This window comes from Vigna radiata, chromosome 2 (genome assembly GCF_000741045.1).
Source record: "Vigna radiata var. radiata cultivar VC1973A chromosome 2, Vradiata_ver6, whole genome shotgun sequence".
NCBI lineage: Eukaryota > Viridiplantae > Streptophyta > Magnoliopsida > Fabales > Fabaceae > Vigna > Vigna radiata.
Window position 1 is genome coordinate 3,149,916 of NC_028352.1, and position 24,190 is coordinate 3,174,105.

A 24,190-nucleotide genomic window follows, 5' to 3' on the forward strand; every position below is an offset into this window, starting at 1 on the left:
TCTTAAAAAATTAATTATTATTTTTTTATGTGAACAATTGTTTTTATTAATATTTTATTATTAAATAAAGTTTTTTTGACAAGACGAAACTGGAATTAGAAAAGATGTAAGAGTAGATACAGTTCTCACAGTTAACTGAACTGTAACTGTTATAAGTTCAACTGAACCATAAAATAGTATACCTGTTAGTAAAGGTGGATCAGATACTTTTAGTATAATAGAGTACAGTTAACTACAGTACAGTTCAGTTAGTTTTGAACAATCCTAATTGTAGCTTGCATACTTTGCTGCTTGGGTTTGCTTATGGAGGATATATTCAATTGCACAAGCTTTGGAAATTGCATTCAGAATTTATATCTCTTGATGAACGTAAGCTTCTTCAGAAGAGCACCCAAAGATCATAAGGTGAAAATTGAATTATGGTTTGGTTATGTTACCATATCAAAGTAGTCATGTTATGAGCTAGGTTGGTTTATTCAAAGTTTCATAGCATAAACCGTGACACTGACTAACAGTAGCAAGTTTCTTAAACAACATATAATTCTTTCATAATAAATAAAGTTTTTTATTATATAATTTTAGTTCTTTATTTTTTTTAGTGTCTACAAATTGTTTAACTATTTAAATTCTTCAAATATATTATAGATTTATTTGAGAACAAAACATCCTAATACATAATGAAGTACGAATGAAACATCCTAATACATAGTGGAGTACGGACAGAAATTCTAATGTTTTGAAGTTGAAGGAGACGGCGGAGACCAAGGGATGAAAGATAAAGTCGCAGGGAGGTGGCGGAGGAAGTGAAGGGTTGAGGTTGTAAATGGAAATCTCTTGGACAAAATACGCGGAAGGGCGGAGGCGATAGGAGAGTTCATGGCGACGATGCGGTGACAATGGAGTTGTGGCGGTGGAGGACTATGGACTCTGGCACGACATTGGTGAGAGAGGATGTTTATTTGAATTAAACCCCTTTCAAATATCAGATTTTTACATTATTGTTTTTTTAAGTTATCACGCATATATATAAAAAAATTAGGTTTAATAATTCAAATATTTTTTATTCTTCTATTTTTGGGGACTTTTATCAAATAAAAATAATATAATTGCATTAAGTTTTAAAACAAAAACTAAATTAAGATAAATAAAAATAAATAACTCATTCAATTTTTTTTTACAAAATTAAACAACAAGTGAAATGATTTGACCTAAATGATATAAATGACCAAACTATAAAAGTCAACATTTCAATAATAAATATTTTTGTAAAAGTAATCTATACAAAAATAGTGTTAGTATTTCCTCAACTATCTATAAAAATTAGTACTAAATTGAGATAAAATAAATAGTGTTTCAATTTTTTTAAAATTAGCACTAAATTGAGACAAAATAAAAATATAAGAACTAAATTTAAACAAAATAAAATTATAAGGACCAAATTAAGACAAATGCAATAAGACATGATCTACAGTGACACGTGGCACTTCCAGTGCCACATCATACGATCAATGCCATGTGACACATATTAGTTTGAAATGTGGCAAATTTTTTATTTTTCAAAACAATAAAAATAAAGATAAAAATAAATGATTATTTTTTTTAAGAAATAAAAAATTCCACGAGATGAAACGTGACACCTATTTAAATGTGTTAGTACAGAACTAACGACCAATGACATAATTGTTTTAATTTTTCAAAAATAGGAATCCCAGTTGGAAAAAAAAATAATCATTAATTGATGACTTGGATGTGCCGTTAATGATTTTGACGAATGATGAATAAATTAAACCATTCTTAAAAAAACATCAACCACTCTAAACAACTCAAAAATTGAATGACTATAATAAAACTAACTAATAAGAGAACCAAAATAAGTATTAAGTCCAATAAAAACTACCGAGATTGAATTATATATTCTGTTAATATATAATAATTGAGTTAATAAATGTATTTTTAAATATTTATGCCAGATTAATAATCTTAAATGAGTTTTGTTAGATTGTATTTTAATATATTTGTCGAAGAGATAGGTATACGTTAAGTTAAACTGTTACTTAATATAATTAAAATATTATATCTTTAAAATATTAAATAGTTAATTATTATTTAATAAAATATTATATTATAATATCTTTAAAATATTAAATAATCAATATATTATGGTAAATATTTGTAAGATATTATATTACGAGATCCACTAAGAAAATAAAATTATCTAACAGCACTTTCGGCCCAGCATGAAATATAGACTAAATAAATTCTAGCGGGCCGAAAATTCGCCAGGCGATATTGCCTTAAATCTCAGCCCAATATTAAAAAACAAGGCTCACTCGGTCGGACATAACGTAGTTAATACATTGGAAGTGTTTGTTCTTCTACTGTGTGTCCCAAAACCCTAACAAAAACCCGTAGTTGCAGTGCGGTGCATCAATGGGGAAAGCGAAGGGGAAGCACCGTTTGGATAAGTACTATCACTTGGCCAAAGAACATGGTTACAGGTCTCGAGCTTCATGGAAGCTGGTCCAGCTCAATTCCAAATACCAGTTCCTCGAGTCCGCACGCGCCGTCCTCGACCTCTGCGCCGCCCCCGGAGGCTGGATGCAGGTGGCGGTGCAGCGCGTTCCCGTAGACCACCTCGTCATCGGCGTGGACCTGGCGCCCATCGCTCCCATCCGCGGTGCAATCGCCATCCAGGAAGACATCACGAAAACAGAATGCAAGTCCCGCATCAAGAAGCTCATGAACCAGCACGGATGCCGCGCCTTTGACGTCATTCTGCACGACGGCTCTCCTAATGTCGGCGGAGCCTGGGCTCAGGAAGCCATGAGCCAGAACGCCCTCGTCATTGATGCTGTCAAATTAGCCACTCAGTTCTTGGCGCCCAAGGGTATCTTTGTCACCAAAGTAATCTTGCATAATTTTCTTATTCTTATTCTCATTCCGATCATTATAATTGTTGTTATTGTAATTATTATTTATTGCTGCTTTGTTGCGTCATAGATTTTCAGGTCGCAAGATTACAGCTCGGTGGTGTATTGCTTGAAGCAGGTAATGTGATTGTTTTTATAATTGGAAAACAATCGTGTTTGTGATTTTGGGCGAGTTGTTGAGATTTGTTTGTGGATTTTTGTTTCTCAGTTGTTTGAGAAGGTAGAGGTGGATAAGCCTGCGGCTAGTCGATCTGAATCTGCTGAGATATATGTTTTGGGCCTTAGGTACAAGGCACCTGCCAAGATTGATCCGCGACTTCTTGATGTGAAGCATCTTTTTCAGGGGTCTGTGGAACCGCAGCCTAAGGTAATCATTCTGTTTGTTTTTGTGCATGCTGGATTGGCCATTTTTTTTTGTTCCTCTTTGGTTAGGTTTGGTTTTCTCTGTTGGTGATTGATGAATCATCTGTGCAGGTGGTAGATGTACTTAGAGATACTAAGCAGAAAAGGCATCGTGACGGGTAACTACTGCTTCATTTCAAGAATTGGTTTGACTTTTAATATGTTTGCTTTTTCTGAGTTACATTTTTAAATTCATCGCCAGGCTTGGTCTTGCATAAAAAAATATTTTCGAAGGATTGTTAAGGCATCCTGATAAACAGAGAACACTAGGAATATGAAAAACTTTGCAGTTTATTAGCTACTTGAACTGATTTTATACAAATAGAACGCTTATTGTGCCCCATCCCTCTTTATTTCACGCTTTTAATTTTTGTTTTGTGCTCCAAACATAGTCTGCTACTTCCTGTAGACTTGTTTTCTAACTTCTTCACTACTGCAGCTATGAAGATGGAAACACAACTTTAAGGAAGATATCTTCAGCTTCAAATTTCATTTGGTCAGATTCTCCTCTGGAGATCCTTGGTTCAGTCACTTCTATAACCTTTACTGATGCAGCTGATAAACCAATCAAGGATCATGATCTAACAACTGAAGAGGTATTTTGTTTAAATTATCTGAGATGTGATTATGCATTTTTTGTATTCAGTGGATAATTAGACGAAATTAATATAGTTAATTTTAATGCGGTTGTTTTTCAGGTCAAATCTCTGTGCGATGATTTAAGGGTTTTGGGGAAGCAAGATTTCAAGCATCTTCTAAAGTAACTTCCTGATTTGAATATCACTCTGATATTTGGTTGATTTTCTAAAAATGGTTCAATACTATTCTTCCTGTTATGTATGGTGATTTGATACTGTTATTTGTCACATGTAGGTGGAGGATTCACATTAGAAAAGCTCTTTCACCAACTCAGAAGCATGATCCTCCTACCACTAAAGAAGAGACGGAAAATGAGCCAAAGGTGGACGAAGAAGATAGATTACTCAATGAAATGGAGGAACTGACTAATGTGATGGACCGCAAGAAGAAACGTGCAAAGAAGCTTCTTGCTAAAAGAAGAGCCAAGGTTTTTAGCTCTTAACATCCCTGGTTTTTGTTGTCATTGGATATGCACATGAATGACTTTTGGAATCTATGTTGTTAGTATCAATGTTTTTAATAGCCATTATTGCACCACCATACTGCCAAAATGTGGTGTTTTTTATCCTTATTGGCAATTTGTGAAGGGAATCCTGCCTTTGGTGGCAATGGATTGTTTTTATGGTGGAATTTCTACCTTCTTCCATCCATCACTTTGGTTAATGTTTGTTTGGAGAATAATGACGGGTTTTACAAAATAATAGATGATGTTTAGTCTGTCATAAATTCATTAATCACACCAGTCCATAAACAAATTTTAAAGCTCTGTTTTTCTGTTCATTTGTTTTTCGAGTGGATGAGATCAAGTTGATTCATTGCTTTAATGATTTGAATCTTATAGGACAAGGCACGGAAAGCAACAGGGATGCAAATGGATGCAGTAGAAGATGGTTATGTAGATCACGAGCTGTTTTCCCTTTCCTCCATAAAGGTTTGTTCTATTCTTTTTCACTTCTCTTGGTTTGAAAACTTATACAACCTGTTGAAGTGCATCAACTGTTTTTTCACGTTAAACTCTCTCTCTTCTTTAAAACTCCCGAAAAGTACAGGATGTTTGCTTGATATATACCTTTTATTTGCAACTGGGAGGTCTAGAATAGTGTCAGATTACTCTTGTTGGGCAACATTTAAGGAGTACTTTACCAATACTTCAACTGTATATGGGCACATGCACAGAAAACTAACTTTTAGAGTTACATATTTATTTTATCTGTATCACTTCCTTCGAAGTGAAAAAACTGATTGAGGACAGCTCTTAATTTTTTAATGGATTTATTCTTTATTGGGGTTTTAGGGAAAGAAAGATCTGGTAGCTGTTGACAACACTGAGTATGAAGGTGACGAGGGTGAAGTTGAAGATAGTGAGAATGAAGAAATCCATGAAAGCCCAGAGCATTCATCCAGTGACTTGGAAGATTCAGATGAGGAACGGAAAAGGTGAATGACAGGTTCTTTTGATAGTTGCTCATACTCTGTTATGTTAGCATTTACACTTTAAATCTTCCTTAATAATCTGTTATGATTTTTAATCAATACTACACTGATATCAGATACAATGAACAAATGGAAGATTTGTTGGATAAAGCTTATGAGAAGTTTGTCATCAGAAAGGAAGGAAGTGCAAAGCAGCGTAAGCGAATTAAGAAATCCTATGAGGCAGAGGCCCAACTTTTGGAGGTAGGCATTATTCTTCGTGATTTTTGTGTAGTTGAACGTTCACTCTGTTAGAGTTTTATATACTCCGAGATTGAGAACTGAGATTATATGCGATTCTTGAAAATCCCGCCATATTTACTTTTCTGAACCCTTTGGATATCTCCCAAAATATTTGGGATTGGAATATTTAAACACCAGGAGATAGGGAACATCATTATATTATCCACACTCTTTTATTTCCTGTATCCATTAATTTATTCCCGTCCCTTTCTTACATCCAAACAAACTTTCAGGGTCCACTATCAAGCTTACTCCTAATATAAGTATATGTTTTTTGTATACCGCCCCCTAGTTTTTAGTTGAATCTCTGGTTTATTTTTTAGAAACATGGAATGCTGCTTCTTTTTGTTTAGAAACCATTAAATTCTTTAACGTGCAGTTCATGACTTTTGGCTGTGTAGGGCGGTGAGGATGATGATATTGTTGAATCCAAGTATGATTCCGATGAAGACAAGGGTGATCAAGAAGCAAATCCATTGATGGTGCCACTTAATGACGGGGCAGAACCGACCCAAGAGGAGATCATGAAAAAGTGGTTTAGTCAGGATATATTTGCTGAAGCTGCAGAGGAAGGTGACTTTGAGAAGGATGAGAGTAAAGATGAAATGGATATAGATGATGAGCCTAAGGAGAAGACATCCGTTGCAAAAAAGGTCAAAGAAAATAAAACAGCAGCTCCAGCAGTGGTAGATCACCCTCAACCTCAAGCATCCAAGACACTAGATGATTTTGAAATAGTTCCTGCGCCTGGCACTGATTCAAGTGATGATTCATCCTCTGATGAATCGGAGGAAGATGTTGAAACCAAAGCTGAGATACTGGCTTATGCAAAGAAGATGATGAGAAAAAAGCAACGGGAGCAGATATTGGATGATGCATATAACAAGTACATGTTTGATGACGAGGGATTGCCGAAATGGTTTCTAGATGAAGAGAAGAAGCACAGGCAACCAGTAAAGCCTCTTACGAAAGAGGAAATTGCTGCAATGAGAGCGCAATTTAAAGAAATTGATGCCCGGCCTGCAAAGAAGGTGGCGGAGGCCAAAGCACGGAAGAAGCGTGCTGCAATGAAGAAGCTTGAGAAGGTACGGAAGAAGGCGAATGCCATATCAGACCAGACAGAGATTTCTGATCGTTCGAAGAGGAAGCAAATTGAACAACTGTATAAAAAGGCTGTTCCGAAGAGGCCTAAAAAGGAATATGTAGTTGCAAAGAAAGGTGTACAAGTAAAGACTGGCAAAGGAAAAGTCCTTGTTGATCGAAGAATGAAGAAGGATGCTAGGAAACATGGAATGGGTAAGGCAGGAAAAGGAGGTTCCAAGGGGAAGAAGGGTAAGGCTTCAAAGGGCAAAGGAGCTTCGAAGGCTTCCTCTGCCAAAAAGGGAAAACAGAGGACTAAATGAAAATAGATTGATACGTGACAAACTTCAGAGTTCAAATTAATTCGCTTCGCCTTATTTTCTAGGCCCAAATTTTGTTTTTCATTTGCTTGTGTTATTGTGCATTTGATATTATAAATTAAAGAATGGAGGTTTTTGTCGTTCATAAAGGAAAACGATAATGTATTGATAACTTGTCTTAATTAGAAGCTAGTAAAGTTCTTAGTTTCGAAATTAATTATGGATCAAGTCTTTGACAGTGGCTTTAAATGTTGAAAGTAAATTATCCTTACTCAAAAGGGTATCCTAGTGACTGAATCGTTTTAATTGTATAGTCATTATCGTATACCAAAAAAAGCTTGTTATTATAAAATAGTTTAAATGTCCTTTCAAATCCATGGGGCGTTAAGTAAGAACACAACTTTTAAGTCTTTAAGAAGCACAACTCACCTAGAACCGTTAATATTTTCAAAATTTGTCTTATATGATAAAATTGATGTAAAATTATACTATTTAGTAAAAAAAAAACCTACAACTTAAAGTACAAACAGAATTAAAGACAAATATACGTAATTGATGTATTTGAATTTTGAAAGGAACGGATTTTTTGAATTTGAGAGAAAAAATAAAAATAAAAGTGAGATTGTTTGAATTAAAGAAAAGATACTAAATTTGCATGATTTATGATTTGTATCATGATAAATTAAAAGAAATGTTTTAATGAATAAGATTATATAATTATAATATGATATGAATTTAAATATAAAAATTATATATTAAACATGTGATATAAATTTTGTAATTATAATAATTTTATTATAATCACATAGCATGTGTTTTCATTAATGTTTTCGGTAATGCTTCAATTAATTAATACGAAGAGAAATGAGGAAGGAAGAACCCTAAAATCCTGAATAGAGAGATATAGATAATTGAGATTGTTACAAGGAGCAAAGGAAGAAGTTAGCATGGAAAAGAGCAAAATATTGATAATTGGGGTAACTGGAAGTTTGGGATATCATTTGGCAGAAGCAAGTCTGAAATTTTGTCATCCAACGTTTGCTCTCGTCAGACATTCTGCATTCTCTCACCCAATCAAAGCCCAGAAACTTCACTCCCTCTCTCAAGGCGGAGCCACCCTTCTCACAGTCTCTCTCATCTTATTTTTTTGATTTTTCTCTTTCAATTTCTCATTCTTGTGATTGAAATTGGAGATTTTTATGGCCAGGGTTCGATGGAGGATGAAACCGCCCTTGCGGAGGCTGTGAGGCTTGTAGATGTGGTCATTTGCGCCGTTTCAGCCCAACAATGTCTGCATCAAAAGCTCCTTATCCGAGTTATCAAACAACTTGGCTCTATTAAGGTTATACTTATAATAATATAAGCTGAATTTTCTTTTCTATTCTTTTTCTTCTTTTGCTTTAATTTTGTTTAGTGCTTGAAAGTGGGTTTCATGATTATCAAATGGGAAAGAGTTCCTTCCATGCTATTCTTTTTACCATTTAGAACAACAAATTTATGCTAAATCATAAATTAAATTCTCATCGGTTTATACTGTCAGTAAGAAAGTGATCATTTAGTCTATATTTTTAGGTTGGGAGAATAGTTTCTTCAGGATATGCTTTTAATTGCTTATGGTTGAATGATTTAATAATTACGACTAATTTCAATCATAGTTAAATTGATAATGATAAATAATAATAATAATAATATATTATCGTAACTTTATAATAGGAATTAAAAAGTAAAACAGAGCTTTATAGGGTCTTAGCATTTAACTTATGTACACAACATTATTATAAATATATTATAGCAGTCAAGTGAAACTTTCAATAATATTTATCTATATTATTAATAATAACATATTTATATTTAAAATTTAAAAAACAATGAATATTTTAAGTTTATTTTATTTTTTATTTTAAAGAATGAAACAGTGTTGTATTAATTATATTTGTTGGTTTGCTTTGAACTGTTTTTTTAGATTTCTTAATTCTTTGACCAATTGATTGTGGTTTGATTGAAACTATTTATTCAACAGTTTTCGGGTCTTACCAGTTTAATCCGATTTTCAGAATATATTTTTTTTAAGTGTAAAGTTAGGGGAATGGTTTTCAGTGATGTATTTTGAAATAAATGTGTTATTTATTTTATACTATAACTCAAGAATTTGCATAATGACATTATGTTGTGGGTCTCTCTGCTTTGAATCATTCTTAAAAAACTAAATCCACGTGTTTTTAAAATTAGAAGTATCAAACTTATCACTTAAAGAAAACCAATTTATAGATATTGAAGTATAGGAATCTTGTTGTTTCATGTATGCAGCCAGAGTTCTCAATATCCATCTTTTGATTGGTGAAACATAGTTTTCTAACGTTATTTGAGTTGTTAAATGTGTTAAATAAACTGTTGTTAATGGATTTTGGGTCTCAGAGATTCATCCCATCTGAATTTGGATCAGATCCTACCAGGGCTCACGTGTCAGAGCTTGATGATCTGCATAATTTCTATGCACCCAAAGTTGAAATCCGTCGACTTGTGGAGGCTGAAGGCATTCCATACACTGTCATCTCATGCAATTTTTTCATGAAGATTTTGCTTCCTTCTCTTGCTCAGCCAGGCTTAGATGCTCCTCCAAGGGACAAGGTCACAGTATATGGTGATGGGAATACAAAAGGTATATGCTCCATTAATCAAGACCATTGTTACTCTTTTACTTGGTACTGGAGTGTTCATTGAGTAACCATCTTTTTTAATCTTTGAAATGTATAGTGTTGTAATAGTTTTTAAAATTAAAGAAATCTTACAAACTTTGTGCAAGTTAAAATTTCACCTAAGCCAATTACACTGTGTCACGTCATTAAAAATTGTATAGTCAACAAGTTAAGACAGAAATTTTAATTGTTCATTCTGATTAACGGCAAGATTCTAATTGAGTCAATTTTAATTGAGACAATTATGGAGAAATAGGATTTCTGAAATAATTAAATGTTAGTTTAAAGAAACTTTACTTAAATGATATATATACATGGATCAAAACTAGAAAATTTAGAGATTTATTTGAAATCCTAGTAGTTGCAGAGAGTAATGTGATACCGACTTTCATTACCAGATCATTATCTACTAAGATTTCTTTGCAGGTGTCTTCGTGAAGGAAAGTGATGTTGCTGCCTTCACTATCAGTACAGTTGATGATCCTCGTACCTTAAATAAAGTGTTGTATTTGAGACCCCCAGGAAACGTTTGTTCTTTGAATGAGCTGGTTGAAATGTGGGAGATTAAGATTGGAAAGAAGCTTGAGAGATTGCATGTCTCTGAAGGAGAGTTGCTCCAGAAAATAAAAGGTTTTACAGTAGACCTAGTTCTGGAATGTATTAATTTCTTTGGATATGGAAGTCTTTTCTTATATATATATATATATATATGCATACAAAATCTTATTCTAAAAGGAAAAGGGCGAAGAAAATTCTAACAAACGCCTTTATTTCCTTTTTGGCATTGCAGGAACTTCTTACCCTGCCAACTATGAATTGCTCTTCATATATTCTGCTTTTATAAATGGAGATCACACATACTTTGATATTGAGCCACCCTCTGGTGTGAATGGTACACAACTATATCCACAAGTGAAATATACCACAATCAGTGAATTCTTAGACACACTAGTTTAGGCTTTGTTTGAGAATGCTGGGAAGTGTGCAGAGGACATATTTTTACTTACAAATTTTCATTTTTCGACATGTTATGTTTATTTATTTGACTTCTTTCGAAGGATAAATTGAAAATGTATATAACTGTGTTGATCCAACTAAAAGGGCAATGCCTTGCTCTGTTTCTTGCCTGCTCTCAATTTCGTTAATACTCTGAAATTGGCTAGAAATTTCTAAATGGATGGCACAAAATTAAACAGAAAGTTACATTGCACAACAGTGGATCAAGATAGCAACTTGTTTTGGAGTTATTTTCAGGTCTTGGTTGTTAAGATATAAAATAAAAACTCTTTCATATCCATAAATCCATGCTTCAACCGATGAATTATTTATAGAGGAAAATAAGGAATCTCTTGCCTGAAAAAAAAAGGTAACAATAAACAATTACAAACACTGATTTTATTACAAGACATGTGACAGAACTAGAATATCTTTAATATCTCCACACGTTTCTTTATTTAGAGAACTAAGTTTGACAAGAAGAAAAAGAGATTCTAACTCTGTTTTATGCATCTTTAAGCAAAACCAACACTTGCAGATAAATATACTAGAAGTAAGACTCTATACATCATTAAAGGTTATAAGTTGGTTCAAGTAAAATGGCGTGCAGGAATCATTATGATGGAAGAACTCGTCTAAAGTTGTGTACTTAACGTCAGGGTAGAGCTTTGAAGCTTCAAATCCAAATGAAGGCTTAATTTCATAGTTAGTGTGATCTCCCTTCACATATGCAGAGTGGCAAATTGACAGACCCGTGTTGATGGGGTATGAAGATTCTGCAAGATCAAGAAATTGCAATTATCAGCACAAACACACATTTAGAGGCCCTTTGCGCAATAATTTCAAGTTAACCAAAAAAACTTGATTTCTCAAGTACAAGAAACAAGTTCACCTTGATTAATTATCAATTAATTAATTACGATTAACAAACCTTTAATATACTTCAAAACTTTCTCTTCCGAGACATAGACTCTTTTAAGAGTTTCACAGTGATGCTTCTCCCAGAGAGATACCAGATCATTGTACGACAAGGTGTTACCTGGTGGTCGGACATAGAGAATTTTGTTCAAGGTTCTTGGATCATCNACACTTCTAATGGTGTAAGTGGCAACATCTTCTTCCCTATTAAGAACAACTGTAAATCAAACAAAAGTTACTAGGAAGATTTGTGATACACAAACCGTGAGAAATAAAGAAAAAAGTGAATCAAACTCTTCGTATAACAACATGAAATTGGACAAAATCAAATTGAACTTAAAGTTAAACTACTTAAAAGGAAAACATGAATTACATAATTTCTATGCAAACATAGACTGCTCCATCCATGAAACAGCTGTGTTTACGTACCATTGGTGTTTCCATCCCCAAGAATAACAACCTTATCAAGTGGTGTTTTTATCAAACGAAGTTCTGACAAAGTGGGTAGGAAGTGTCCAGTGGAAAAGTTAGCCACAACATAGGTATGAGGAATTCCTTCAGCCTCAATGGCTCGACGAATTTTAACTTTTTTGTCTAATAGCTCGTGTCCTTCATTTACAGCATGAGTTCGATCCACATCATTTCCAAACTCCGAAGGAAAGAACCTCTGCAAACAAATAATTACATCCGAATACAACAATAGTTTCTTTAACAGCAGTCATCATCTTGATTTGCATGAAAAAAACAACAAAAATTTGTAGGTACCTTAACATTTCCGGCTTCCTTAATAGCCGAAATGATCTTATATTGATCTTGTAACTGCCTGTGATTCACAGTAGATATTACCACATCCACCTTCTTTATCGCCTTAACCAAACTCTGATGGTCATGAATATCTCCCTGTGTATACAAAGAACACGTTAATCAACTAATGAGAGTAGGAGAACAATCTCTGAAAAAGATGTAACATTTTCCTAGAAAATATATTAGCGTACCAAAAGCAGGTTGACACCCAAGGTTTTGAATGTTTGAATGATGGATGATTTTGATGGATCAGAAAGAGTTGACTCTCGAACCAGGGCGAAGGTGGGGTGACCAGCTTTAGCACTTGCTTCCACCATGAGTTTTCCCACAAACCCTGTTGCTCCAATTATCAGAATCTTACTATTGTTCTCCATTGAAAATGACCAATCTTTCAGCAGAAAAACATCATGGAAGAGTAGAAGATTAGAGAAGAAGGAATAGATATTGCAAACTAAATTTGCTATGAAGAGTGGACAAATGGACCTTTGTAAAAAAATAACTGACAGATGTAGAGTCAGCGTCAATCAACACCAGTAGAAAAAAATAATTAAGACTAAAAATCTATTTTAATTCTTTCAATCTTATAAAAATTCTAATTTGATTCTTAATTTTTGTTTGGTTTGATCTAGTTTTCTATTTTTTTAAAAATGATTCAATTAAATCATTTTTTAAAATTATATGTTAAATTTTTGTTGAAATTTTTATATAAAATAATTTCACCTAAAAAATAAAATTATTTAAATATTTAAGTTTTTTAAATTTGATATATAAATTTTAATAAAATTTTAACATTGATATAAAAAAATGCCTTAATTAAACCATTTTTAAAAATTATAAAACTAAATCAAACTAAGTAAAAATTAGAAATTTAATTGAATTTTTTTGGTTTAAACCCTTTTTTGTCCCTAAGTTAAGTTTTGATGTTCCGTTTAGTAAAAATGTCAAGCTTTAGTCCCTATGATATGAAAAATGTTTCAAATCCGTCCTCATGACAGCACTTAATGAACAATAAATCACAAGTTTTCATATGTAGGTCTCCAATATTTTGTGATTTGTTAACGGAAGGTGTTATGAACAACCAATCACTTAATGAAAAACTTGTGATTTGTTAACGAATAGGATTGATTTGATACATTTTTCATATCACAGGGACTAAAGATTAACATTTTTAAAAGCGGAGACTAAACTGAACATCATAACTTAATTAGAAAAAAAAAAGTTTAAACCAATTTTTTTATAAGAATTAGAAGATCAAAATAGAAATTTAGTCTATGAATTTGGTATTTCGTTGACTTTTGGTCTTGGGTATGCTCACAAAGTTTAGATTTTGGTGATAGTGAATAAGTTTAGCGTATATGAGTGGTATACCCTTACCGCATTGTGAGGAACTTCTTGAATATTGATTTTGAAGTCCAAATGTATTTTTATATCATTTAACCAATTTCATACTGTATTTAATCACTTGTTTACAGTTATTTAACCAACTATGTTTTGACTCAAACATTTACATTCTTTATTAAAGTCTTGTTCCTCAAAATATAAATCACTCAACATTATTCTACAAAATAGTGAATTAAAATCTTAATAAACATTAATTTTGAACTCCAGGTGTTTGTCTAATTTATATAACCAAATAATCAACTTAATAATATATTTAACAACTTTTTTTAATTAATTTAAATAACCATTTTCAGTCCAAATGTGTGTATTCCTTAATAAAGTCTTGTTTTCTACATTATAAATCACTCAAAATTATTCTAAAAAATTAAGAGATTCAAAGCTTAATAAACATTGATCTTGAAACACGTATTTGTCTAAAGTTATACGACCATTTAATCAACTTCGTAATGTAGTTAATAATTTTTTGAACTAATTTAACCAACTATTTTTTAATTCAAATGTTTGCATTCATTAATAAAGTCTTAACTTCAAATTATTTTGAAAAATAGGGAATTAAAGGCTTAACAAACAACGGTTTTGAAATCCAAATCATCAATTTAATCAAGTTTTTTTGGAAAAGTATCTATTTTACTTAATTTTATATAAGTAAATCTACTTTTAACAATTAAATTAAAAATTATTTTATAATAATTTATGTGGTTAATCTGTTTCAAATATACGAATCAAATTAAACACTAATAGTCTTGTCAAAACATTATTAAAATATCATTATACTTTCACAGTGTTGATAACGTTGATAAGTGTGCATTGGACATATTTTTACTTAGAAAATTTTCATTTTTGGACATGTAATGTTTATTTATTTGACTTCTTTATAAGTATAAGTTGAAAATGTATATAAACGTGTTGAACCAACTAAAAGGGCAATGCTTTGCTCTGTTTCTTGTCTGCTCTCAATAGCGTGAATACTCTGAAATTGGCTAGAAGTTTCTAAATAATTGGCATAAAATTAGATTGAAACTTACATTGCACAACACTGGATCATGATAGAAATTTTCCTTCGAGTTCTTTTCAGATCTTGGTTCTTAAAATATGAAATTTAAACTCTTTCAAATCCATAAATCCATGACCGATGATGAATTATTTATAGAGGAAAATAAGTAATCTCTTGCCTCCAAAAAAAGGTAACAATAAACAATTACAAACACTGATTTTATTACAAGACATGTGACAGAACTATAATATCTTTAGCATCTCCACACGTTTCTTTATTTGGACAGCTAAGTTTGACAAGAACAAAAAGATATCCTAGATCTGTTTTATGCATATTTAATCTAAACCAACACATGCAGATAAATATACTAGAAGTAACACTCTATGCATCATTGATGGTTATAAGTTGGTTCAAGTAAAAAGGTGTGCAAGCATCATTATGGTGGAAGAACTCGTCTAAAGTTGTGTACTTAACGTCAGGGTAGAGCTTTGAAGCTTCAAATCCAAATGAAGGCTTAATTTCAAAGTTAGTGTGATCTCCCTTCACATATGCAGAGTGGCAAATTGACAGACCCATGTTGATGGGATATGAAGATTCTGCAAGATCAAGAAATTGCAATTATCAGCAAATTGACAGACCCTTTGCGCAATGATTTCAAGTTAACCAAAAAACTTGATTTCTCAAGTACAAGAAACAAGTTCACCTTGATTAATTATCAATTAATTAATTACGATTAACAAACCTTTAATATACTTCAAAACTTTCTCTTCCGAGACATAGACTCTTTTAAGAGTTTCACAGTGATGCTTCTCCCAGAGAGATACCAGATCATTGTACGACAAGGTGTTACCTGGTGGTCGGACATAGAGAATTTTGTTCAAGGTTCTTGGATCATCTACACTTCTAATGGTGTACGTGGCAACATCTTCTTCCGTATTAAGAACAACTGTAAATCAAACAAAAGTTAATAGGAAGATTTGTGATACACAAACCGTGAGAAATAAAGAAAAAGGTGAATCAAACTCTTCGTATAATTAACATGAAATTGGATTAAATCAAATTGAACTTAAAGTTAAACTACTTAAAAGAAAAACATGAATTACATAATTTCTATACAAACATAAGACTGCTTCATCCATGCAACAGCTGTGTTTTACGTACCTTTGGTGTTTCCATCCCCAAGTGTAACAACCTTATCAAGTGGTGTTTTTATCAAATGAAGTTCTGACAAAGTGGGTAGGAAGAATCCAGTGAAAAAGTTAGCCACAACGTAGGTATGCGGAATTCCTTCAGCCTCAATGGTTCGACGAAGTTTAGCTTTCCTGTCAAATAGCTCTTGTCCTTCACTTACAGTATGAGTTCGATCCACATCATTTCCAAACTCCGAAGGAAAGAACCTCTGCAGACAAATAACTATATCAGAACAACTCCAATACAACAATAGTTTCTTTAACAGCAGTCATGAACTTGGTTTGCATGAAAAAAACAAGAGTAAATTTGGAGGTACCTTAACATTTCCGGCTTCCTTGATAGCAGAAATGATCTTATATTGATCTTGCAACTGCCTGTGACTCACCATAGATATCACAACATCCACCTTCTTTATCGCCTTAACCAAACTCTGGTGGTCATGAATATCTCCCTGTGTATACAAAGAACACGTTAAACAACTAATGAGAGTAGGAGAACAATCTCTGAAAAAGAAGATGTAACATTTTCCTAGAAAATATATTAGCGTACCAAAAGCAGGTTGACACCCAAGGCTTTGAATGTTTGAATGATGGATGATTTTGATGAATCAGAAAGAGTGGACTCTCGAACCAGGGCGAAGGTTGGGTGACCAGCTTTAATACTTGCTTCAACCATGAATTTTCCGACGAACCCTGTTGCTCCAATTATCAGAATCTTACTATTGTTCTCCATTGAAAATGAACAATGTTTCAGCAGAAAAAGATTAGGAAAGAGTAGAAGATTAGAGAAGAAGGAATAGATATTGCAAACTTAATTTGCTGTGAAGAGTGGGCAAATGGAGTCTTTATTTATAAGGAGACTGTCTTGCTCCTTTATCCTGTTTCTTCTTTTAAATATTTGACAATATATTTTGATAATTTATTTATAATAAAATACATATTATTATTTTATTAATTTATTTGAATTTATATTTAAAAAATATTTAAAATAAACCAATCATATGCATTATTAAAAAATTATTATAAAAGTATCGTTAAAAGGATTTTTTTTCCCAGTAATAATAATAAGGTAACAAGTATTTTCATTCATTTGACCATAAAAAAATATATATTTAAAAAAAAGTAAAAAAAATAAAGATAGATAGTCAATATGAAAAATTTATATTTATCAAAAGCATTATTTCTTATATCAAAAATATGATGACGACGTCTAATTGGTAGCACCTTAATTCTATTATCATTTTTTAATTCTTTGTTGTTTAATCTTTTTTAATTAGATGATATAATTATTGTTGTTTTTTACTCGTTAAAATATATAGTTTGTAATGATTAATATAAAAAATTATTTTAGTAATGTATTACACCAAATAATTTTTATTATTTTAATTTAAAACATCTGGATGATAAGATACAATGCTCCGTCACCTATATTAAGAGTGATGAGAACGATCCTTTAATCATTATAAGAAAGAAATAATCTGAAAGCTGTCAAAAAAACAACGCAATAATTCTTTCATTTCATATACTATCAATTAAAATAGTAAAAATAATTTATCGTTTTATATTACTAAAAAAATATTTTTAATACGTAAAAACAAGAAAATAAAACACATAAACAATTTAACAATCGCGTCGCTGAAAAAAGTTAAATCACAACTACTCAATTAAAAAATATTAAAAATTTGAGTAATTTATATACATCAAACAGAAAAATTTAAAAACTAATTAAACTTCTAGTTTATATAAAATTTTTTAAACATTTAACCGTTGACATATTATTACTATTAACTTTTCGCCTTAAACCTCGTACTTGATATGAAAATTACTTTTTATTTTGAAACAATTAACATTATTTTAATATTGATTTTCATTTATAGTTGCATATTATTTATTTTTAATGAACACCACTTGAAATGCATTTATTACTTATGAGTCAACATTATTGATGTAAATATCAAGACTTCATTAGATGAGAAAAGGCAGAGAATTTCATTTTCTCACTGTTCATGTTGTTCAGTTCTGACTATTGGTGATGATGGCGGCCAAATAATGTATGTATCTAGACACCAATTAAAGACGTCCACGTCATTGATAGTATTGATTTTATGAGATATATTTAAAGAATAAAATTTTGATAAGAATTTTAGTTTTAAAGCACAATATCCAGAAGTAGTGATTAATTTTAAGAATGTTATTTTAAATTTAAAGTTTGAACATTTATGGTTAGTGGAATGAAAATTCCTTTTGTTTTTATACATTTAATGTGTAAAATTATTTTTTATTTGTTTAATTAGAGCTGTCAAAATGGATCATAGCCTATGAGTCAATGCGGTCCACCACAGATTTGCACTGAATTGGGTTTGAAAAATTGTATTTTTTTATGCGGGTCAGATTTCAATCTGGCTCATTTAAACCTGACTCGTGTGGGTTGAACCCGTAGTGGGTTGAGTTGGCCCACCAACCAACTTACCTAATTTTATTTTATTAAAATTTAATTTTAATTTTATAAAAAAAATATTTATTATTTTTTTTTGCTTGAAAAAATTATTTAATTTTCCTATTTTTAAAATTAATTAAACAATCATGTTGAGAGTGAAATTTAGGAATAAAAATGTTTAGATTTGAATTATAAAAACTTTGTAAAAAAAATTATTTAAAAAAGATTGTAATTAAGTGAGACAGTCAGTTTACCATCAATCCATAATGGGTCGGATCAGATTCACATTTTTCTAACTCGCTAATAAATGAATCAAGTTAAATTGATTTCGTAAATAACCAACCCGTAATGGACAGGCCAGATCGAACCGAAAGATCCTTTTTGTAAGCTCTAGATTTAATATGTATATTAAATACTTTTTAAGTCTATTCATTATATAAAGTAATTTTATTTAAGTTATATTTATATATTATAATTAAATTTTAATAATTTAATATTTTGGTTGTTTTTTATTATTTATTATATCTTTTAATTATTTTTAAGTTAGTATTATTTTAACAAAAATATAGACTCGTGATTCATACTAAAATTATAAATATAATTAATACTTTTGAAAAAATATTTGTTTTATAATGAATTTTACTCTTACTTATAAATCCTAACTTCTTTTATTAACAAATAATAAAGCACAAAAAAGAATATCAAATCATTTTTAGAAACTCATCATCTATTAAAAAATTCATGTTGAAGATCTAATTAAGAACCAGACTCAAGATTAAAAATAATACAAATATATATATATATATATATATATTAAATTTTTTAAAACATTTTTAACATTTAAATCATATAAGATTTCAAATTCTAAAACAGATAAAACCATATATTAATCAGGTTCCAAATAAACATTGAGTCATTTTTTTAGATATATCTTTTTTAAAACATCTTATTATTTTCTCCAATATCAATGATTTTATATGTAAACTTTTTGTCATTTAAAAATGTTCTCATTTGAACGCAAGAAATACATGTATATAGGTTTGAATTAATTGTGCTGGGTCTAGAATTTGGAATGTTCTTCCCAGAAGAGTATTAACCTTAAGCTTCGTTTTTACAAACCAAGTTAGACATGAACACGTTGACTCAACTTTTTCAAATGCATGATGCATTCATTACGTCTATAGTCGTGTCTAAGGATCAAAATAAACATTTTTTTTAGTTCATAATTAAAATAAATACAGGTATGATCATTTTTTTATGAAAATTTAAATTTTTAGTCTTTATATATAAGATAAATAATCGATTTAGTGAAATAGATATTCAGATGTTTAATTTTTAGTATAATATAAAAAATTATAATTTTAGTTAAAAACTTTAATTTTATTAATTTTGATTAAGCACTTAATATTTAATATTATATTAGATGTTATTAAACGAAAAATGAATGAACATTTGTTTTTCTTTGGTAAACTTTTGTTTGTTGCTTTATACATTTAAAATCTTGATTGATTTAATTGCGTCGTCAAAAATAAACGGTCGTATTAATAATTTAAAATAAATCAAATATGAATTAACTCATCTTAATTATTAGTGGAATTTAAACAAAAATAATAAATTAAACGGTCATGGTTGTCTCAATAAGATGCACAAAGACAACTGTAGTGTCTTCGGCACGTGCCATACTTTTCTAATATTTGAAAAGCTATGTGTCTCTTGTCAAACTAAGTGGTTGGATCGAAAGATGTTTTATAGGATAATGTTCTATTTAGAACCATCATCCCTAATTAAGTTATTTTATATTTGAAAAAAATATTTTATTTAATTATTGGTTCTATTAAAATTATAAAATTTCACTTTCACTCGAAATTTTAATGAATTAAAATAGTGATTTATCCTTTATTCTAATTTTAATTTCATGTTTGATAGCTATTTACTGCTCTAATACTATTATTCGTGACCCACACATCGTCTGCGTCAAATTTCTTTCCGGCAATAACTTCTAGATCATGTTTGGCGTTCGAATGGTGTTACTAGAAGAAACATGCTTAATTTTACTAAAAAGAAAAAGATTGTGAATATATATGTTGAACTACGAGAATAAAATTTAAATTTATAATATTTATCCTATTACAATAAGATTGTGAATCTCATAATATACGTGGAAGTAAAATTTAGGTTCAAAATCTCTTTTGTCGATAAGTTAAGTTGTGATATTGAGTTTAGTCTCCGCTTTTAAAAATGTTAACCTTTAGTTTTTATTATATGAAAAATTTTCTGATACATTTTTCATATTATAAAGATTAAAGGTTGATATTTTTAAAAGTGCGGACTAAACTGAATATCAGAACTTAACTTAAGGAAAAAAAAAAATTTAAACCTAAAATTTATAAAAACAAAAATCTAAAGATTTATCTGTTTATGTGATTACAGAATAAGTTTTTTTTTTTTTTCTTAACCTTGAAATTGATGCATTACCAAATCAAGATTTGGTTCAAGATTGAAATTAATGCATTACTAAATCAATATTTGATTTTAAGAGAGTAATTATATCTTAAAAGACATTTCGACATTGAAGTGTATATGAGATAATAATAAATATTGTAATAAATAAACATATAACTTAAGTATGTAGTTGACAATATTGTTTATATTAGGTTTATGGATTTAATTGATTATATTTGGTCACAAATAATTTTATCTTGTTAATTTGTTTCATGTTTTATTAATTTGTTTATGTTTTAATTTCTTACTAATTACAAGGGATCATCTTCAATCTTAATGTAATACTGTCAGAGGAGATTGCAATCATACGCGACATAATAAAGATGATATGTAGTCACAATAGTTTAAAATAATCTTAAATGTTTGAGTTGAGATGATATTTGATCTGCATGTTGGGTACGAAATTCAAAATTATCTAAAATATGTACAATAGTGCTTCAAATTAATGATTTGTGAAATTGAGTAAAGATAATAAAAATAAAATACCAAAAAACAAAAAGTAATCACTAATGAAAAATGAGAAAAACATTTTGCTAATAAGTTTTTTAAATAATAATAAAAAATTACAAAGAAACACCTTAAAATATTATAAATATCAAAAAATTGATTTTGTAAATAGATTTTCTATTTACATAATCATCTCTTTTTGTTAAAAAATTATTATGTATATGTATATATATATATATATATATATATATATATATATATATATATATATATATATATATATATACACAATAATTCTATATATATGGTTATTATTAATTATTAATATATATGTGTAATAAAATAAATATAACTAATAAAATAGTATAATATAATACAACTATTAAAATATAAATTATTATTAAAATAGTAAGAATAAAATTAATAATAATAAGATAATATTAACATAAATAATAAAAATAATAATAATAATAATAATACAAGATGATTCTTAAATAATAATAATAGTAATAAAGTTATAACTTATTATTTAATTAAAAATAATTTATAATATAATTTTATAATTATTTTTAAATTTATTATATCAATCAAATTATTCAAAAACTTTTATAAATTTTCATAAGTTTTTCCAATTTTTGTCCCTTTTATTCTTAATCTAATTAACTTCACTTTTCACTCCCATTTTCTTCTTTTTCACTCCTTCAAATATATCTCTTAATCTAAACAATGTCCTAAAAGTAACATTAGCATAGTTGATCCATAAAAGTTAAACTGAAACTCCACAAAATGACTACTGTAATGAAAATTGTTGTAATACAGAATATGGTTGATTCTTTCTTAGAGAACAACTAAGTAAAAAGTGTTCTGATGAGTATGAAGTGAAAATTTTATATTAAATTAAAACAAAAATAATTAAATATTATATAAAGAAAAATGTAATTCCAACAAGTTCAACCTACAAAGTTAGGTTTTTTCTTCTTCCATCTCCATATTTGCTAGTTGCACCTTTATGGTAAAAGAATAAACTTATAGTTGCACCATATTTGCTAGTTGCATCTCAAAATTGTTTAATAAGAAAGTTCGAAAACTCTGCCTAAGTTCATCATCTAATATAGGAATTAAAATCACATTTTACTAACTTATTTTTGCGAATAAACAAACTTATTTGAATGTCAACTTGAAGTAAAATAATTTATATTTTACAATAAGACTAAAATAATTATAAAAGAATGAACTTTTTATGTTAAAGAATAATATTAAATAAATATAAAAAGTTTGTGTGTATTAGTGATATTTGCCTAGTTGCCTTAAGATGTAGAAAAACAACTTTGATGTCTTCGCCAACCTATATATGGCCGTCGTCTAATATTTTGAAAAAGCACGTGTGTTTTATCGGGTGAGGTTCTGTTTATATTTGAAAATAATTTTTTATTTATTAGTTCTATTAAAATTACAATATTTTATTTTTGCTAAAAAAAATTTATAAACTAAACATAAAAATTTATCCTTTCTTTAAAAATAATAAATTGAAATGTTAAATTTGATCAGAAAAAAAATTGTCTTTCATATTTAAATTTAAAATTCATATTTGATAATGATCTATATCTATAGAACAAGACTTTTTGCTTGTTCAAATATTATTATTTTAATCCTTGAAAATGGATTTTGTGACCACACATGGCTGCGTCAAAAATTTTCCCTTCAGCTTTTTAGTCCATGTTCCAAATTTGACGATTTTAGGAGATATTTTTGCAATTTAGTCAGAAAGAAAAACATACCCAATTATAAGTTTAACTGATTTTTTAATAAATATGCAAACCAGCAGAAGAAATGTTTGTTTTGTTTTTGGGATCCTTATGCAATTACCAAAATAGTGCATTTCTTTTTTAATTACTAGGCAAATTTCATAGAAATTATGAAAAGGGAAGTCGTCTGACTTTATTATTTTTACTGTGAAATTATGACAACTTATTACAACTTTTAACTCAGTTTTTTTAACTTTTATTGAAGTCTAGTATTATTAAGAATAATGATATTTTGACAACAATTTTTTTATAACATTTGAATATTATTTATGTATCATTATGTGATTAATCTATATTAGTGTTTATAATAATAATTATTATTAATTATATAATAATTTTAAACCAATCACATAATGATACATAAATGATATTAAAATGTTATAAAAAAAGTTATCAAATATCATTATCCTAGTATTAATATGTTTCGACTGTATATAGAATTCATTCATTAAAAAATAGTTAATAATTATTTTTTGTATATTTGATAAAGTAATCTTAAATTTTGAAATAAAAAAATTGATAGTAAAAATTAGCAAATATTTATAACTTTTGATAGATTGAATTGAGACGTTTTATGTATGAAAGTTATTCGAAATTTTGCAAGGAGCACCCAAGCCAATCCTAAATGGGATTAAGTTACCTAAATTTCAAAAAATATATCATTTGATACTATATATATATATATATATATATATATATATATATATATATATATATATATATATAACTTTTTACTATCTTTTTATCTCATTTTCTACATATTAGTGTTTTAGTTGATATACATATGCTTGCCCGAAAATTCTAACAAATTTTGTGATTATTTACATTGTAAGTTTTTCTTAATTTGTATTATAATATTACATAATTGAAGTTACGATAATAAACAAAATTCAAGGACAAACTCTATATAAAG

General features: G+C 29.4%; 4 protein-coding genes across 4 annotated transcripts; 2 read left to right on the top strand and 2 right to left on the bottom strand.

The window, feature by feature from the left end:
- Window positions 1-2,324: 2,324 nt before the first annotated feature.
- Window positions 2,325-7,304, top strand: LOC106756450 (putative rRNA methyltransferase). Its single transcript, XM_014638887.2, has 11 exons — window positions 2,325-2,904; window positions 3,001-3,048; window positions 3,139-3,297; window positions 3,405-3,451; window positions 3,772-3,928; window positions 4,031-4,092; window positions 4,206-4,398; window positions 4,813-4,902; window positions 5,266-5,408; window positions 5,522-5,648; window positions 6,089-7,304. Exons 1-11 carry the CDS (start codon window positions 2,431-2,433, stop codon window positions 7,088-7,090), a joined length of 2,502 nt encoding a protein of 833 aa, XP_014494373.1. The 5' UTR covers window positions 2,325-2,430; the 3' UTR covers window positions 7,091-7,304.
- Window positions 7,305-7,903: 599 nt separating this feature from the next.
- On the top strand, window positions 7,904-10,900 carry LOC106756256 (probable pinoresinol-lariciresinol reductase 3). The gene is made up of 5 exons (XM_014638598.2): window positions 7,904-8,214; window positions 8,295-8,429; window positions 9,503-9,746; window positions 10,210-10,413; window positions 10,574-10,900. Exons 1-5 carry the CDS (start codon window positions 8,035-8,037, stop codon window positions 10,738-10,740), a joined length of 930 nt encoding a protein of 309 aa, XP_014494084.1. The 5' UTR covers window positions 7,904-8,034; the 3' UTR covers window positions 10,741-10,900.
- Window positions 10,901-11,142: 242 nt separating this feature from the next.
- Window positions 11,143-12,956, bottom strand: LOC106756257 (isoflavone reductase-like protein). The gene is made up of 5 exons (XM_014638599.2): window positions 12,693-12,956; window positions 12,463-12,597; window positions 12,127-12,364; window positions 11,711-11,914; window positions 11,143-11,555 (listed from the first exon to the last, which is right to left on the bottom strand). Exons 1-5 carry the CDS (start codon window positions 12,873-12,875, stop codon window positions 11,341-11,343), a joined length of 975 nt encoding a protein of 324 aa, XP_014494085.1. The 5' UTR covers window positions 12,876-12,956; the 3' UTR covers window positions 11,143-11,340.
- Window positions 12,957-15,100: 2,144 nt separating this feature from the next.
- On the bottom strand, window positions 15,101-16,896 carry LOC106756258 (isoflavone reductase homolog). The gene is made up of 5 exons (XM_014638600.2): window positions 16,637-16,896; window positions 16,404-16,538; window positions 16,058-16,295; window positions 15,639-15,842; window positions 15,101-15,492 (listed from the first exon to the last, which is right to left on the bottom strand). The coding sequence occupies exons 1-5, from the start codon at window positions 16,817-16,819 to the stop codon at window positions 15,278-15,280; spliced, it is 975 nt and encodes a 324-aa protein (XP_014494086.1). The 5' UTR covers window positions 16,820-16,896; the 3' UTR covers window positions 15,101-15,277.
- Window positions 16,897-24,190: the final 7,294 nt, after the last annotated feature.

Excerpts from the sequence above, each read along its gene's own strand:
- LOC106756256 (XM_014638598.2), top strand. The coding sequence starts at position 8,035 with ATGGAAAAGAGCAAAATATTGATAATTGGGGTAACTGGAAGTTTGGGA. Across the intron at positions 8,215-8,294 it reads GCGGAGCCACCCTTCTCACA|GGTTCGATGGAGGATGAAAC; the intron begins GTCTCTCTCATC and ends TTTTATGGCCAG. Across the intron at positions 8,430-9,502 it reads AACAACTTGGCTCTATTAAG|AGATTCATCCCATCTGAATT; the intron begins GTTATACTTATA and ends TTTGGGTCTCAG.
- LOC106756450 (XM_014638887.2), top strand. The coding sequence starts at position 2,431 with ATGGGGAAAGCGAAGGGGAAGCACCGTTTGGATAAGTACTATCACTTG. Across the intron at positions 3,298-3,404 it reads CTGTGGAACCGCAGCCTAAG|GTGGTAGATGTACTTAGAGA; the intron begins GTAATCATTCTG and ends TCATCTGTGCAG. Across the intron at positions 5,649-6,088 it reads CAGAGGCCCAACTTTTGGAG|GGCGGTGAGGATGATGATAT; the intron begins GTAGGCATTATT and ends TTGGCTGTGTAG.
- LOC106756258 (XM_014638600.2), bottom strand. The coding sequence starts at position 16,819 with ATGGAGAACAATAGTAAGATTCTGATAATTGGAGCAACAGGGTTCGTC. Across the intron at positions 16,539-16,636 it reads TGGGTGTCAACCTGCTTTTG|GGAGATATTCATGACCACCA; the intron begins GTACGCTAATAT and ends TTGTATACACAG. Across the intron at positions 16,296-16,403 it reads AGGAAGCCGGAAATGTTAAG|AGGTTCTTTCCTTCGGAGTT; the intron begins GTACCTCCAAAT and ends ATTTGTCTGCAG.